This window comes from Syngnathus leptorhynchus, chromosome 19 (assembly GCF_054491065.1).
Source record: "Syngnathus leptorhynchus isolate UIUO chromosome 19, UIUO_Slep, whole genome shotgun sequence".
NCBI lineage: Eukaryota > Metazoa > Chordata > Actinopteri > Syngnathiformes > Syngnathidae > Syngnathus > Syngnathus leptorhynchus.
In genome coordinates, this window is record NC_141213.1 from 4,937,636 (window position 1) to 4,952,943 (window position 15,308).

General features: G+C 42.0%; 2 protein-coding genes across 4 annotated transcripts; both read left to right on the top strand.

The window, feature by feature from the left end:
* The first annotated feature begins 918 nt into the window (after positions 1-918).
* LOC147041772 (uncharacterized) lies at positions 919-7,891 on the top strand. 3 transcript variants are annotated; one of them, XM_085938541.1, is made up of 10 exons: positions 919-964; positions 1,184-1,288; positions 2,915-4,659; positions 4,787-4,843; positions 5,048-5,112; positions 5,188-5,262; positions 5,511-5,664; positions 5,996-6,103; positions 6,213-6,261; positions 6,398-7,891. In XM_085938541.1, the coding sequence occupies exons 3-10, from the start codon at positions 4,486-4,488 to the stop codon at positions 7,411-7,413; spliced, it is 1,698 nt and encodes a 565-aa protein (XP_085794667.1). In that variant the 5' UTR covers positions 919-964; positions 1,184-1,288; positions 2,915-4,485; the 3' UTR covers positions 7,414-7,891. The 3 variants fall into 3 exon arrangements, with proteins under 3 accessions (XP_085794667.1, XP_085794665.1, XP_085794664.1); XM_085938539.1 differs by lacking the exons at positions 919-964; positions 1,184-1,288 and having other exon boundaries at positions 2,473-2,980; positions 3,778-4,659; positions 5,969-6,103; XM_085938538.1 differs by lacking the exons at positions 919-964; positions 1,184-1,288 and having other exon boundaries at positions 2,473-4,659; positions 5,969-6,103.
* Positions 7,892-10,556: 2,665 nt separating this feature from the next.
* Positions 10,557-13,206, top strand: LOC147041773 (uncharacterized). The gene is made up of 12 exons (XM_085939783.1): positions 10,557-10,572; positions 11,118-11,260; positions 11,341-11,373; positions 11,475-11,518; positions 11,682-11,734; positions 11,820-11,866; positions 11,942-12,027; positions 12,105-12,183; positions 12,277-12,533; positions 12,607-12,704; positions 12,780-12,880; positions 12,957-13,206. The coding sequence occupies exons 1-9, from the start codon at positions 10,557-10,559 to the stop codon at positions 12,445-12,447; spliced, it is 672 nt and encodes a 223-aa protein (XP_085795909.1). The 3' UTR covers positions 12,448-12,533; positions 12,607-12,704; positions 12,780-12,880; positions 12,957-13,206.
* Positions 13,207-15,308: the final 2,102 nt, after the last annotated feature.

A 15,308-nucleotide genomic window follows, 5' to 3' on the forward strand; every position in this document is an offset into this window, starting at 1 on the left:
ATGAATTAGTAAAAAATGTGTTTTTTATACCCATAAATGTACCGGTGGGAGTGAGTACTTTAAATTGTCAGTTTATTGTCACTATTATATATAGATTAGTGTCATTTGCACGTAAATGTAATTTCCAGTGGCACTTCCCAAAAATATAATTCATAGAGGTGGAAAGATGGGGAAACTCAATTTTGGAGACCTACAATTAAACTAAAAGTCATATTTATGGCACATGATTATACCAGGAGTGTTAAACTTATTCTGGTGTGAAATAGACTAATTACGGTAGTTGACACGTCAAGATCAACAACCTATGTTTTTTACGTAATTAACAACGTCTGTGGACTTTGTCTAAAAAAACATTATAGATTACAGAAGCAGCCATCTACTTGCGTAAATTGTCAAACCCCGTCAAAGAGCTGCTGTCTCAGATGCTCTAAAGATAAACAGCATTAAAAGGCGCACATTGTGACGCATGCTTTCCCTTCTTCTCCTTATCACTGCGTCTACTCTTGCATAACTCGAGCGCAAATAGTGACACACGCACCCACGTTTTGTGAGTGAGAAGAAACTCGAAATCTGCTTGCCTGTTTGAGATCGTAAATTTGGCGATGAAATGCTTAGTGATGCGACTCCAATCTACGCCGACGAGTGGGGAATGCATGTAGGTGCTGGTAGCCACCGCCTGGTGGCGTCATTGGCCTTAGCTCCTCTACTAGGATGCTCGAATGCAAAATGATAATGCGCCGCTGACCTTCACGCTTCTGCCCTATGGAGAGCTTCTTGTTTGTTCCTGTGAGGAGCTCTTATGGTAAGCATCAGAATACATATCAAAAATATTCTCCAGAAAATCCTGATAATAATTATTTGTTTCCTACAGGTGACAGGTGGAAATCTAGAGAGGAATTCCTGGAAAAATTGGAAAATACTAAATTATCTGGCATGGTATCAGGGGCGTGTAAGCATATTTTAGGTGAGGCAAGGGCCCCCGCAGCCCCCTCAGTCATCTTGCAAATGTCACGTAACACACGCCATGATGGTTGTTACCATCCTGATAAGTTCTGTTTCTGAAGATCTTCTCAGAAACCTGTCACAGAAGTCATGACAACAGATGATTTGTTTTTTAGCCTTCCCAACACCATGCGGAATATTTGCAATTCACTTGTGTGTGGATTCTTCTGCCTTTCCTCAGAGAAGCTGTGGATGCAGTGGGATAAACCACATTCTCGATTGTGATAGAGCCTAAAATGTTGGAACATGTATGAATGACCTGGAAGATTGACTCTCAACAAGCAAGGTAATTTTTTATTCTATCCAGTGTGCTCGGCTTAAAAAAAACACAATTTGTGGCTTAACCTTTTCTCAAATTGAATTCACATACTTATTCTCACGATTTAGTGCAGGCATGTCCAAAGTCCGACCCGCGGGCCAATTGCGGCCCGTGGTCAAATTTCATCAGGCCCGCAGCCTCTGTGATAAAATCTTTAGTATGTGGCCCGCCGCCATTGTTGACCAGCGCTTTAATACACACGTACCAAAGCTATTTTATATTTATGCCTCAGAAATGTAATCTTGCGCGACCCGGCGTGATTTCACAGCGAGAACATGACTCCAGCTGTCCTGCTATGCGGAACATGCGCAAGTCAAATGCGGAAATAAACCCGTTGTAAAAAGGGTACGCGCGAACCGGCTGCGTGAACCCTGTGTGAAATGTTCATGAGGCGAAAATAATTTTAAACTCATGTAAATTTAAGGTATTTCATACAGTTTGTTCAATGTTATCGTATTTTATGTATTACTTATAACTCCTGTTTAAAATGTTCATGAGGCGAAAATAATTTTAAACTCATGTAAATTTAAGGTATTTCATACAGTTTGTTCAATGTTATCGGACTCTTCAGATATGAATGAAAGGCAGAATTTGTGTTTTTAGAGTTGTTCACATCTGCCTGAGTGGCTTATATTTGGTTATTTTGTCATTTAAAAAATAAAGACAATTGGGAGAATGAAATTTGTTTTATAACAGTGTTTATTTGGATGAAATTGTAGTTAAAAAAATGTCCGAAAAAACTACTGGCCCCCGGGCCCCTTCACTTTATCAAATCTGGCCCTCCTTGCAAAAAGTTTGGACACCCCTGAGTCTTAGTGTTATAGGGCTGCTGTTAGAATTAGTAAATTTGTTTGGGGAGGGGGGAAGATTGATACTGCCATGAATGGTGCTGCCAGGCCCTACTGAAACAAAATTCAGTGTCTTGCTCAAGGACTTTTGGACGTGGTCACCAGGCTTGAGGAGTGTTCCCACCATTTTTTTTTGGGGGGGCTACTGCTTAGAAGAAACATCACAAACATGGGTGCTATTGCCCTATCCTATTTCTCTTGGCAGTGTTTCACAGCCAGAGTGGTATTTGGGGGGGGGGGGGCTCAACAATATATACAAGGTTTGCTGTTTCAAAACAATGGGGGGGGGGGGGGGGGGGCTCAACAATATATACAAGGTTTGCTGTTTCAGAACAATGTTTTCATTCCACATGTCTTATTGGTGGATGCTTTGTAACTATTAACTGAAGAAAGGTCAGGTCTATCCCAAATATTTGCTTGCTAATAAAGTGAAGGTGAATTTTAAAATATATTCAGCCAACTATTACATGACTAAATGGATCTGCTCACATGAACAATGGGTTTCTTACCAAAAGCAAATATGACAATTGAATACTTCGGGCTAAATTTTGTATTCATAAAAGCAAGTGCGGCAATCAGAAACCTACCTTGACACACTTTAACGTTAATGCAAATATCTATTCATAGGACGAATAGACTGATTAACAAAAGGCTTTGAAAACGATATTCATAAAACTTCATTTATGAAGGTATTTTGAAATACCTGAATTTTTTTTTGAAGTATATATGTTGCACACGAGTCTAGATATGGTCTGAGGAACTTAAGACGGATGCTGACGGTCTGGAGCGGCTGCACACATCACGCAACAAGGTACGTAGGTGGAACACTCGGCCTGTATGCTGTCACTTACGGACGGACGGACGTGCGTGCGTGCGTGCGTGGGTTGTTAAAGCCCACGCGTCAACTGAAGAACGTAAAAAGACGGACCGACTGCTGCAAAGAGCCCTGTCATACGTTGCTGACGACAACTTGCACCATAAACGCGCTGACGGCTTACTTGCGTCCAAACACAGTAGCTACGTAATGTAGGACTTGCTGCGCGACAGTGACGTCACAACATAGTCAGCTTCGTAAATTGACGGGCGCATTCTTTATCCACTGCGAAAAAACGATTAAATAAAAGTCGAAAACTTATGCAATCACTGTTAGAAGTCATAATGTACACATGGACATGATAAAATGAAGTTTATTGCACGTTTTTTCTTCTGAGGTTGTTCTTGCCTGTGTAGGATAGTTCATTAAATATGAATGTCTATCATATATTTGCTTTGCTTTTCATGATACAGTACAACATGTTAATTAGATAATGAGTTGAACATTGACACTCCAATTAGGCCCCTGAACTGCGATGAGTTTGACACCCAATGCTCTAAATTGACCATACTGTGGGTGTGAATGGAAGTGTGAATGGTTAGCTGGTAAAGGCTCCAGCTCACCTGTGTACCTCACTTGAGGACAAACTGGGCAGAAAATTCATGCATAGGCAATGAATAGGTTTGAGATTAATGAGTGATCAGGTGGGCAATGCAGTTTTGAAGAGGTGAGTTTTAAAATTCAGATTGAAATGTGTAAGGAGTGTTTTTTTTTTAATGTCCTGTGGCTTTCAGTGGGTTGGTGCAGCGCATGGTTCACAGAGTTCGTTTGGAGTGACGGTGAAGCGGGTCAGTGAGGTAGGGACAGGTGAGGTTCTTGGAATGATTTGGAACTGATGAGCAGAGTCGATTCAGCGGTATGCCGAGTTACTGCCATTTTGAGGATGGGCTGAAGGTGAGAAGGTGGAGACAATGTTGCAGTAGAGGAGTCCAAAGAGAACATATTGCAGAAAGGTGTGCGGTCAAGACTTCCAGAGGGATGGATGACAGCACAACGATGGAGATTCATCTTTATTGCAATTTAGTTTGTGGAAGTCGTGATCATCTTGGTTTTTTGTGTGGAAAGGCAGAAGAAATTGTGTTTTTTTTTGCAGTTTCAAATGGATAAAAGTTCACCGGCATGGCACTTGGAACAGTCTTTGGAGGCTTTGACATGTGTAATCGCTCTACGTTGTGTGCGTTGCCCTTGAAATGTCACTCATACATCATGTTGACAAGGATTCATCACTCCTGTCAGAAATGATGTTACATAATCCATGCATCGATCTTCCATGCAAGATGTGAAACTATTGGCTAATGTCTTCCTAAAATGTTAGAAAATCTTGAAGTACAAAAATGATCATTATTTGCAGAGGTACCTCTTGCATCACCCCAAAAGTATTTTTTCTAATTGATAAATGACTCGGATCAAGATCGATTATTTGTGAGTGAAATTGGATCAAAATGCACCCGATCAGGCCGGAGTGCCATCCTAGGCCTATGCTCCCCACTTTTCCAGTGGGGCCTCGTTTTTCACAGTCGGCTACAATGATGACGGGACCTAATATGTACAATGTACCGCAGCAGATCAGACCACCGGTACATCTCAATAGTCACGCCGGGTTCCATAATAGTCAGGTAAGTGATACATGGACTTTTGGCTAGATTTCTCTCACAAGAAAAAAAAAAAAAAAAAAACTCAGTTTGCTTTTCAGAGGCATAAACAGTTTTGCACAGTTAATTTTTCTTTCCTTTTGAACTGCAGCAACTACCACATCAATGGCCTGTTCAAAACGTCCTCGGCCCACATCCTCAACAAATGGTATGATTGTCCAGTTTTCTTTCCAGTATTTACAGGATGTATTTTTGATTGAGTAACTTGGAGGATTTATTTGTCAATGGTGAAAGAATAGAATTAAAAATGATTTGATTCTACTCCCTTTTGGTGTTTTCAGTATGTTATACTTGCCACCATTTTGTTTTTTTTTTTCATTTCTTTCAATCCATGAAATTGTCTGTTTTTCAGATGAGGGCTCCATCAGGTATGATGATGACGCCCGGGGCTCCTCAGATGGTACCAGTTGGTTTTATGTGAGTAAAACCGTTGACAATCTACTCATCTTGTTTTGTTCACCAAATCACAGCCTTTTTATTTTGTCTGTGTAGGAATGGAGAAATTTTGTTTGAGCAAGTGCATCCTTTAATGTCTACAGCTCCTCCTCAAAACCTCTTCACCACAATGTAAGCTTTGTTAGTTCAAACATTTCAATGCTGGCTGTAATATGTTTTATTTGCATTTTAATGTGCAACTGATTGATAATCATGGTGGGAAAATATTTTTAATGGTTTTATCTTGGGCTCTGGCATTTAATTAATATTGTGTAGAATTTTAGATTGATATAATGTTGATTTTTGTTAAAAAAAAAAAAAAAAAGGGTTCATTTTGAAATGTTTTCTAAAAGACACCATTTTTGCGCCCTTTATTTCAGTAACACAAGGAAGACTGAACATGTGCGGGAGCGACCCTACATAAAGAAGCCACCAAATGCCTTTATGTTGTTTGCAAATAAGTACAGAGAAGTGGTCACCATGCAGTTGGAAAAGAGAGACAGCGCATCTGTTCACGTGGCCCTCGGAAAAATGGTAGGCAAACACTGGAGGAGGAAGCTCAGGAGACATTACAGTCAATTGTAACATACAGTCATCTCCAAAAATATTCATCAATTCCTTTGTTTTTCTTGAATGCTGAAGACATTCGCTTTTATATCCTGCTTACCTGTTTTATGAAGCTGAGCTGTGATTGGACGTGAGCAACTGTCATGTCATTTTCAGTTGGCATCAAGTGACAAAATGGCCGCCCTATGACACATAACTTTTTGTTTGGGGTGTATTTGTTAATATATACTAATTTTGTCATTTACGCCAAACTGGTGTGTTCTTTCTGAAGACGCTGGTGTTTATTGTGCGTTCGCAGTGGAAGTTGCTACCACAGGCCGACAGGGACAAATATTACGAAGAAGCCGATGCTCAGAAAAGACGTCACGCTCAACTTTATCCTCGCTGGTCCACCTGTGAAAACTATGTGAGTTGCACTTTTATGTTATTGTCTGCAATTTACATGTTTGTTTTTGTTTTTACATTGATGTGGGATAACAAATGAGAATAATTGGATTTTTTTTTCTATTTTTCAGGGGAAACGCAGGAAGCGGCGGAAGAGTAAAGTTCACACGGGTGTTTCAAGTACGTTAGCATCATATGTAGGATTAGATTGCGTCTTGCTTTATTTGACATTGGTGGAGATCTGCACACTACTGATGATAGCCATTCTTGTTTCATGCACTATTGCTTTAGTTTGACTCTCTTGTTCTCTTTGCAGAGGATACACCCGATACCGAAGTTCCCCACGCCAACAGTGTGTGCCTTTCCACAGTCCAAAAAGACATCATGGTATCTGAAGAATTGGACTCGTCTTCAGAAACCATGCATTACAACTCCCAGCCTCCTTCCGCACTCGATTCAGAGGAGTCCGTCGAAGCGCTGATTGAGGAAAAAAAATTTGTGCAGATGCCGTGTGGCAAAAATGAACTTTCCATAGCTCCCGATGTACAGACTCAGGGAGAGACTCTTGAGAACGACCATGCGCTGAATCTCCTAGATTGCATGCTTCTTTCCCCCGCTTCTCAGATTGAGCTCCAGAGCGTCGAAGATGGCTTCCAACTCTTACTGGAGCATTTTGAGCCTCAGGGGCTCCCGTTACTCACGGAGGCTGAGGAGTATAGCAAGCCCCTGAGTTTAGGAGAATCGCAGCAGCTTATCATCAAGTTGTTTGAAGGTCCCGCGCTGACAGGGAATTTAAAAGTGGAGACTCAGCTGGACCTGGCTGTGCAGGGACACGCAGTTGCAGCCGGCCCTTCCAAGCCTCTGAACAAACCCATCCAATTAGCACTGGAGCATCTAGACACAAAAGAAGACATACAACCACGCCTCATCGCACGCTGCCAGACACTAGTGGCCGAGAGCCTAAATCAAGATGCGCTGAATCAAGTACCGCTTCGACTTCTCGACACATCCTCATCCACTTCGCTCAGTTCCAAGGAAAAGACCCAAACCGCGCCCAGCGAATCGAAAATAACACCGGTATTAAATCCCATCTCTACGCATCATCACAAATCGGAATCCTCCAGACTGCTGAGTCAAGACACAGAGATCCAAGCCACGTCAGCGGACTTTGAGACATCTGCTCAAAGTCAGAAGTTAGCGTCCATTCAGTCTCTGAGCAAGGACAAGCTCTCGATGCCGCTGCCTCATGTTGAGACATTGTCCGCCGCGTCACAATCGAGAGATGGCGATCTGCTTCAGTGTCTCAGTTTTGGTGATGAGCTACAATTCTAGATCATTGAAAGAGGACCCTCAGTCTGAAAATCTCTGGTCATGTCAGGTTTTTCTTTTGTGGTTTTCTACTGAGACCTCTTCCAGTAGCTATGTGTATCAACACATTCCACAAGCTAAGCACAAGTCTGCATATTTTTATCCAGCCTATGCAGCCTGTTGCTTCCTGGGATGTACTTTACAGTAAGGTCAGGTTTAGAAGCTAGATTTTTTTTTTTTAACAATATTGCCATGTATCATATAGATATCTCTTACAGTACAGTATCAATTCTAAATTGATGCGGTCACTGTCCAGTATAAAAAACCATTTTTAATATGTGACTCGTGAATATAATCAACAAAAATAGAATTTAAACAGATTTGTATCACGTAGTGTTTTTAACAATCTGCAACTCGCAATTTGCTATATTTTGTACTAGTGCCAAGCAGCACAGCAATGCGGTTCAGATATAACACAATAAATAAAACAAACGGTAACACATTTGAAGAAGTGATGTCCTGTATTGCGCTAACAAAAGGTAGTTTTTTTTGTTAAGAAATCGATTTACATGTCAGAATCGAGTACCTAGGATTTATTTTACTATCTATGTAAATTGCGACATGTTCCTCATATGTACACGTTCTTGAAATCCGTGTCACCATTTTAAAGCACATATATGGTGATGCAATATTTCGCTATGAATCAATTACAATAGAAATAAGAAATATGTATTTTTGTATCAAATTATCTAATGTGTGCTTTTTGTGCAAACTGATGACAAAAGCTATCCCACCCCTTTTAATGTGCCAGCTGCAATGACCACCACAACCAAAACAGCTTATTTCATCAATTTTCGAAATACTTTGTCTTGCTGCAATGTAACACTGAAGATGGATGAACAGGAAGAATCAAGTTGTGTTTTACCATTTTGGAATATTTTATCCATTTTCAATATATATTTGTCTTGGTATACTATGTATATACTGTACACTCATTTATGCAACTATGTAACACTAAAGATAAACAGATGAAAACATCCCTGATCGAATAAAGGAAATTCTGAGACTACATTGTGAGCCCATTTCTTGCTTCGATTCATCGATTCAACCACGTCGATCTTGTACCACACCTGAAAATGACGGTGTACCTAATGGAGTGTCCGAGTGACGTCACAGATCAAACAGCCAATCAGAAAGTGGGGGTGAGGGCGGGTGTGGCACTTTTCACTTTCCGTTAAACTTTGACCATGCTTTTTCCTGAAGTGGCCTGTTATTAGGTACACCTGAAAATGGCGGTGTACCTAATGGAGTGTCCGAGTGACGTCACTGATCAACCAGCCAATCAGAAAGTGGGGGTGAGGGCGGGTGTGGCACTTTTCACTTTCCGTTAAACTTTGACCATGATTTTTCCCTAATGAAGTGGCCTGTGATTAGGTACACCTGAAAATGGCGGTGTACCTAATGGAGTGTCCAAGTGACGTCACTGATCAACCAGCCAATCAGAAAGTGGGGGTGAGGGCGGGTGTGGCACTTTTCACTTTCCGTTAAACTTTGACCATGATTTTTCCCTAATGAAGTGGCCTGTTATTAGGTACATCTGAAAATGGCGGTGTACCTAAGGTGTGTCCGAGTGACGTCACTGATCAACCAGCCAATCAGAAAGTGGGGGTGAGGGCGGGTGTGGCACTTTTCACTTTCCGTTAAACTTTGACCATGATTTTTCCCTAATGAAGTGGCCTGTTATTAGGTACACCTGAAAATGGCGGTGTACCTAATGGAGTGTCCAAGTGACGTCACAGATCGAGCAGCCAATCAGAAAGTGGGGGTGAGGGCAGGTGTGGCACTTTTCACTTTCAATTAAGCTTTGACCATGATTTTTCCCTAATGAAGTGGCCTGTTATTAGGTACACCTGAAAATGGTGGTGTACCTAATGGAGTGTACGAGTGACGTCACAGATCAAACAGTCAATCAGAAAAATCATTCACTTGTCTGTAACCCAGCGTAAAATGAACATATGTACTATACACTACACTGCGATTCATTCTTTATGAAGCGGTTCGTGTAATGACGCCAAGCTACCGCAAGACGGCAGTGCCCCCATTCACTCGTATGTAACCCAGCGTAAAATGAACATATGTACTATACACTGCACTGCGATTCATTCTTTATGAAGCGGTTTATGTAATTACGCCAAGCTACCGCAAGACGGCAGTGCCCCCATTCACTCGTATGTAACCCAGCGTAAAATGAACATATGTACTATACACTGCACTGCGATTCATTCTTTATGAAGCGGTTTATGTAATTACGCCAAGCTACCGCAAGACGGCAGTGCCCCCATTCACTCGTATGTAACCCAGCGTAAAATGAACATGTCCATTTTTTCCTTTTCCACCAGACGTCCTCCATGTACAATACACTACCTAAAAAAAAGCACAAATTCCCCGGCATAATGGCAGAATGGTTTATAACTTTACTCGATGTTCGGGAGACCATGGTTTGAGCCCCACACAAAGCAGACTTTAAGCGAAAGTTTGCATAGTGTAAGACTCGACTCGGTTCTCCCGCGCCTGAAACAAAAGCTTTTTCCACGACATTGAATGTTCTGTTAAGCTGGTAAATTAGCATTTCAAAGTACACTACCAAATAAAAAAGCCGGATTTCGCCAGCAAAATGGTAGAGTGGTTTTTAACTTGACTCGGTGTACGGGAGACCATGGTTCGAGCCCCACACGAAGCGGACTTTAAGCTAAAGTTTGCATAGTGTAAGACTCGATTCGGTTCTCCCGTGCGTAAGATAAAAGCTTTATCCACTACACTATACCATTGGGTGTTCTGTCAAACACTGATAGATTAGCATGAGCAAGTTGACATTTTAAAGTACACTACCCCATAAAATGGCCGAGTTTCGCCGGCAAAATGGCAAAGTGGTTTTTAACTTTACCCGGTGTTCGGGAGACCATGGTTCGAGCCCCACACGAAGCAAACTTTAACCTTAAATTTAAATAGTGTGAGACTCGAACTCGCTTCTCCCGAACATAAGGCAAAAGCGCAACCTACTACACCATGGAGTCTATTCGACCAAGCTCGTGATTTTGTAATCTTATCCTTTCCGTGAAACATATACTATGAATACATAACAAAACTCCGAAAATTCCAATGCCAAAATGGTTTATGACTTAGGTTGGTGCCCAGCAGTCTCGGGTTCGACACTAGCTCTTTGCAGCTTTTGCAAATTAAATAGAGTGACCCATAAGATTCGGACCCGCCTCTCTCAAACTCAAGGGACAAGCATTAACCACTCGGCTATTAGAGATCTTACACAATGAGGTCAAGTGTTTGTAATTGAAGGTTACTCTGAACATTTCCTGGATAGCTTCATGATTTGGGATAATATAAAAATATCTTTCATCAATTGCCAACGGACAATGGTCGAGGGGATAAGACCATTGCCTCTAAAGTCTGTACTGGTTCGAGACCAGGTACCTCCACGGTTTCAAATTAGAAGTTTTTGTGTTTTTTTTTTTTTTCTCCCGTCTGATGACGTCATCATTAAAAGACTATAAAAGGCGTCAAGAACGCGACGCTCGTTCTCTCACTCTCCTCTGCCAGCGAGCGCGTGCCACGCTGCTCCGGTCCACCTGCTGCACAACCGCGTTGAAAAGTGACAAGGTGGGTGATCAACGTTTGTTAACCTTTCCAAACTAACTGCTTTTGCTCTCTTTCAGTTAAGTGGCACTTTGGGCGTGTTTCCGTCTTGCAAGCATGCAAGGTAAAAAGTTTGCAGACGCTAGCGTTAGCAGTTAGCGTCTTCAACGACCACCAAAACTCATTCATTTGGCGTGCAACCAAACAATTGAAGCATTTAACGGTGGGTAAGTACATCTCCATTTTCAAAACTCACGCACCGTGTGGAAAGACTACTAACACGATTTTTGCACAAACATTTAGCAACGACTGGACGACAGCGCCGTTTGGCCGAAGGTAAGTCGACAAAGCAGCGTTTGCTGAAATCCACCAGAGAATGACTGACTGAAACAAGTATTTTGATGCATTCGTGTTAATTATCTGCTTTCTGTCTGCAGGTGCTAATCTTCAAAACGACCCCGTCATGGCCGACTGACTTTCTGTGAGTTTTAAAGTCAATCGACTGCTTCTAATTGCCTTCTCATTTCTGTCCGTCCACAGGCCTGCATCTGGAACAGAGGGAGCAGATTGACTGTAAAAATATTTTTATTAGCAAGAAATCTTATCAAATTGACTAAGCAAACATTTGTTCTTTTTGTCTGCAGGGTCCAAGATGGCCGCTTTGCAGTCCTCGCATGGCTTTATGAGACACTTGCAGGTAGGTCTAATTTTGCTCAACACGTTGCCGAGCCCAATTTGCTTGTTAGGCTGCAGAATGGTTGTAACGTTACAGTGTCTTTCAGACCAGCAAGCTGTGGTTGGTGAGACGTCCGTCTGGCCGGCGCTGCTGGTGAAACACTCACGCGTCCAAATGTTTGACACGTGTCAAACATTTCAGCTTACTCTTCCTCCTTTTGTCCAGCAGGTGGTGCCAAATGACCTAGTTTCTGCAGCATGGATCTATAAGGTTTTGAACCTGTGGCATTATCAACTTGTCCAACGTGCTGACAGGTGACAACTTACTACAAACTTGGCATTGTTTAAAAGCACTTGCATGCTTTTTTTTGTATGCCTGCCTCTTCCTGCAGATCACTTTCCATTAAGGATGCAGTTGGAAAATCTGCCACCTGTTGGCCAAAGGAACAAGCCCTCCAAAGCCACGCAGAGGTTCCTTAAGGCTGCCTCTATTTTCAGAGTTCACGCTCAAATTAAATGTACTAAATGGCTGCTTGATGGCTCCCTCGTTTGTGTTGTGTGTAGGTGTCTACCCTGGAGAGTCTGGACAACATTTCAGGAACTCTGCCTGTGCAAACAACCGTTTGCTTCCAGTCCACAGTTAAAAATAAAATCGCTAAACTCAAATGGAGTTATTGTGTCAATGTTCCATTTTCTTTCCAGGCAGAGGTGACAAATCCTGGTCCCAGAAAGTGAAATGCCTGCCACAGTTTGTCTTAAGCCACAACTACTCCTGTGAGCACGTTCACCTAGGTCTGTGCTGCCTGAAGAGCCCTCTGCTGGTAAGAGAAGGAAAGTAAATGACATTTTAGCAAACATGTTTGAAAATGTACTGTTTTGTTTGTTTGTCACCAGTGTGCAGCCCCATCAGAAGCTGAGGACCAGAGCAAAGCTGCACACCGGCAGCACTTTGGTTTCCTTGCTACTCACTCAGCTCTAAGGCAACCTGAGAAGTGAGGCACTTTAAATACTCTTCATTGCACATCTTAACTTTATTCCAATTTTTTTTTCCTCCAATTTTCTGACAGGCAGTAAGGAAGAAAATCAATATCCTGGGTCATGCAGCAAGTAACAAAATCAGCTCCCTGGTCATGCAGCTTGCGGTGCCATCAACTCAACTTGCTTACTGGTATGTCTTATGTCCAAACCTTTTAACTGCACAAAACGTTGACTTGGCGTTTTACTTACCAATCTCTTTGTCTCAGGTCCAGGCATGGAGTACCACTCGTCCCACTGGCCGACCACTCGTCCCACTGGCCGACCACTCGTCCCACTGGCCGACCACTCGTCCCACTGGCCGACCACTCGTCCCACTGGCCGACCACTCGTCCCACTGGCCGACCACTCGTCCCACTGGCCGACCACTCGTCCCACTGGCCGACCACTCGTCCCACTGCTATCTAACTTGTTACTTTGTGATTGAATGTTTACTCTGCAGAACAAATAAAGTTTTATTTCAAACACAAACTTAAAACTCTTCATTTTCAAAAATCACAACAAACAGATTTTTTTCAATAATTTTTTTTTAGAAACATTTTTTGAGAAAGGGGCGGGGCTATAACCGCTATACTGCTTTATGATTGGCTGAAGGCGCTAAATCTGGGTGGAGCAATGAAAATGAAAGGCTGTGATTGGTCAAAAAGTGGGCGTTGATATGCAAATAAGGTGATCTGTGATTGGTTGGATCCTTTGTGGGCGTGGTCTCATTAAAACGGAGCAATCTGATTGGCCAGATGTGCAATTCCTGCATTCTGATTGGCTGTTGAAAAGTGGGCGTGGCTATGTAAATTTGGTGGCGAGGCGTGATTGGCCAGGCTGAATTTGGGCAGAGGTAGGAGGCGGGCAAAGTGGCACTTAGGTTTTGGAAGCTTCTTTTAAGCTTGGAGTTGAGTGTTTGCCTTCAGCCACTGAACAGAGCCAAGTGCTTCTCTCTGTCTCCACATGACTCAAAGTCACTTTAAGTCATGTGGAGACAGAGAGAAGCAGTCAAACACTTGGCTCTGTTGCAGTGATGCTCACCTCAAGGCTGAAAACTTACTTGTATCCATAGTAGTGGACACTTAGGTTTTGGAAGTGGCCAACTCAAGACTTCAAACAGTACTTTGCCAATGCAGTAAGACCACCAAGCATGAAAGACTTCAAATGAGAAAATTTGCTCAGAAATCACAAAGAATCACATTCCACCTGAACAATTTATTAAATAGAAAAGCAGTTTGAAAATGAAGTGCTTGATGAGCTCGCTCAGGTACGATGTCACTTCTCGTGGCAGGCACTAGGGGAAAGGTGAGCACATGCAAACAGTGCAAACATCTGGGACAAAACCTAAGTGCCAGGTACTGCACAGTACCACCACCACTCACTTTTGGACAAGTTTTTCCATGACACTGACGCAAACCAAGTGAGTTAAATATACGTTTCTGACTAACTTGGTTTGCATCAATGTCATGAAAAAACACATCCAGACGAGTGTGATGATGATATTGTGCAGTACCTGGCACTTAGGTTTTGTGAGAGATGTCACCTGCTTGCATGTGCTCACCTTCTCCCTGGTGTGCCATGACAAGATAACATCGCACATCAGCTCCTCAAGCACATAACACTACCAACTAACCAACACCATTTTTTTCTTTTTTTTTTAAGATTCAAGTCATAATTATAGAAGAACAAAGTGGCACACTTTCACTTATCATTTGTGCCAACTATGATCAGAAATATACTTTTTAAGTTCAAATGCAAGTACATTTTTCAAAGCTATACTTCTTACATCGACATGTAACTTTAACCATTGTAAAGCAATTATTTTGTTTCTTTTCACATAACCATCAGGACATTGTTAATTTGGGAGATGACCAATTAAAATGTCCTTTGATAACATTTTGGAATATTTGAAGTCATATATAACACGACCTTCTACATTTAAAATTAGCAGGCAAACAAAATGGGGAGGTACCTTTCGAGATATGCAGATAGACGACCAGCAGCCAACGTAGTCTTCAAGTTGGACATGGAAAAACTAAGTTCAAGTCAAACGCTTTCGTTCATTGTCCATTGATTGACAGCCGAATGAGTGCTACTTGTGGGTGTGCGAGCTAAAGCTCCACCTCTTGTTTCACGAGAGCTAGCGAGTTCCATTGACCTAACGACTAACAAATAGTCTCTTTTCATGTCATTGTTTACATGAACGCATTTACATAGATACAGCAAATCGAGAGCATGGAAAAAGTTGACATTACTCACTCGAAAGCCCAAATGGTAGCAACCTGAAGAGCTAACTGCTCGCTGAAGCGGAAGTGTACGGTAGCCGAGAAAGCTCAATTCAATAAACACAAAAGCGCTTCTTTGGCAATTTGCACACAAGACACTCCCACGTCATGCATACGACACTAGAATGAAGTGGCCTGTTATTAGGTACACCTGAAGATGGCGGTGTAGCTAACAGAAAGCTCCACACTAAGACAGACACAGAGAAAGTTGACTTGAACCTTTGATTTATTAAGTTAAATGTACAAAAGTTGAATGATGTGATACATGTTTTTTTTTGTAGGCTTTGTCATTCA

What these genes read in the sequence shown, in the direction of transcription:
- LOC147041772 (XM_085938538.1), top strand. Translation starts at nt 4,486, where the DNA reads ATGCACCCGATCAGGCCGGAGTGCCATCCTAGGCCTATGCTCCCCACT. An exon ending in CCGGGTTCCATAATAGTCAG is followed by an intron (nt 4,660 to 4,786) that starts GTAAGTGATACA and finishes TTTGAACTGCAG; the next exon opens with CAACTACCACATCAATGGCC. An exon ending in ACGTGGCCCTCGGAAAAATG is followed by an intron (nt 5,665 to 5,968) that starts GTAGGCAAACAC and finishes TTCTTTCTGAAG; the next exon opens with ACGCTGGTGTTTATTGTGCG.
- LOC147041773 (XM_085939783.1), top strand. An exon ending in AACAATTGAAGCATTTAACG is followed by an intron (nt 11,261 to 11,340) that starts GTGGGTAAGTAC and finishes ACAAACATTTAG; the next exon opens with CAACGACTGGACGACAGCGC. An exon ending in GCTTTATGAGACACTTGCAG is followed by an intron (nt 11,735 to 11,819) that starts GTAGGTCTAATT and finishes AGTGTCTTTCAG; the next exon opens with ACCAGCAAGCTGTGGTTGGT.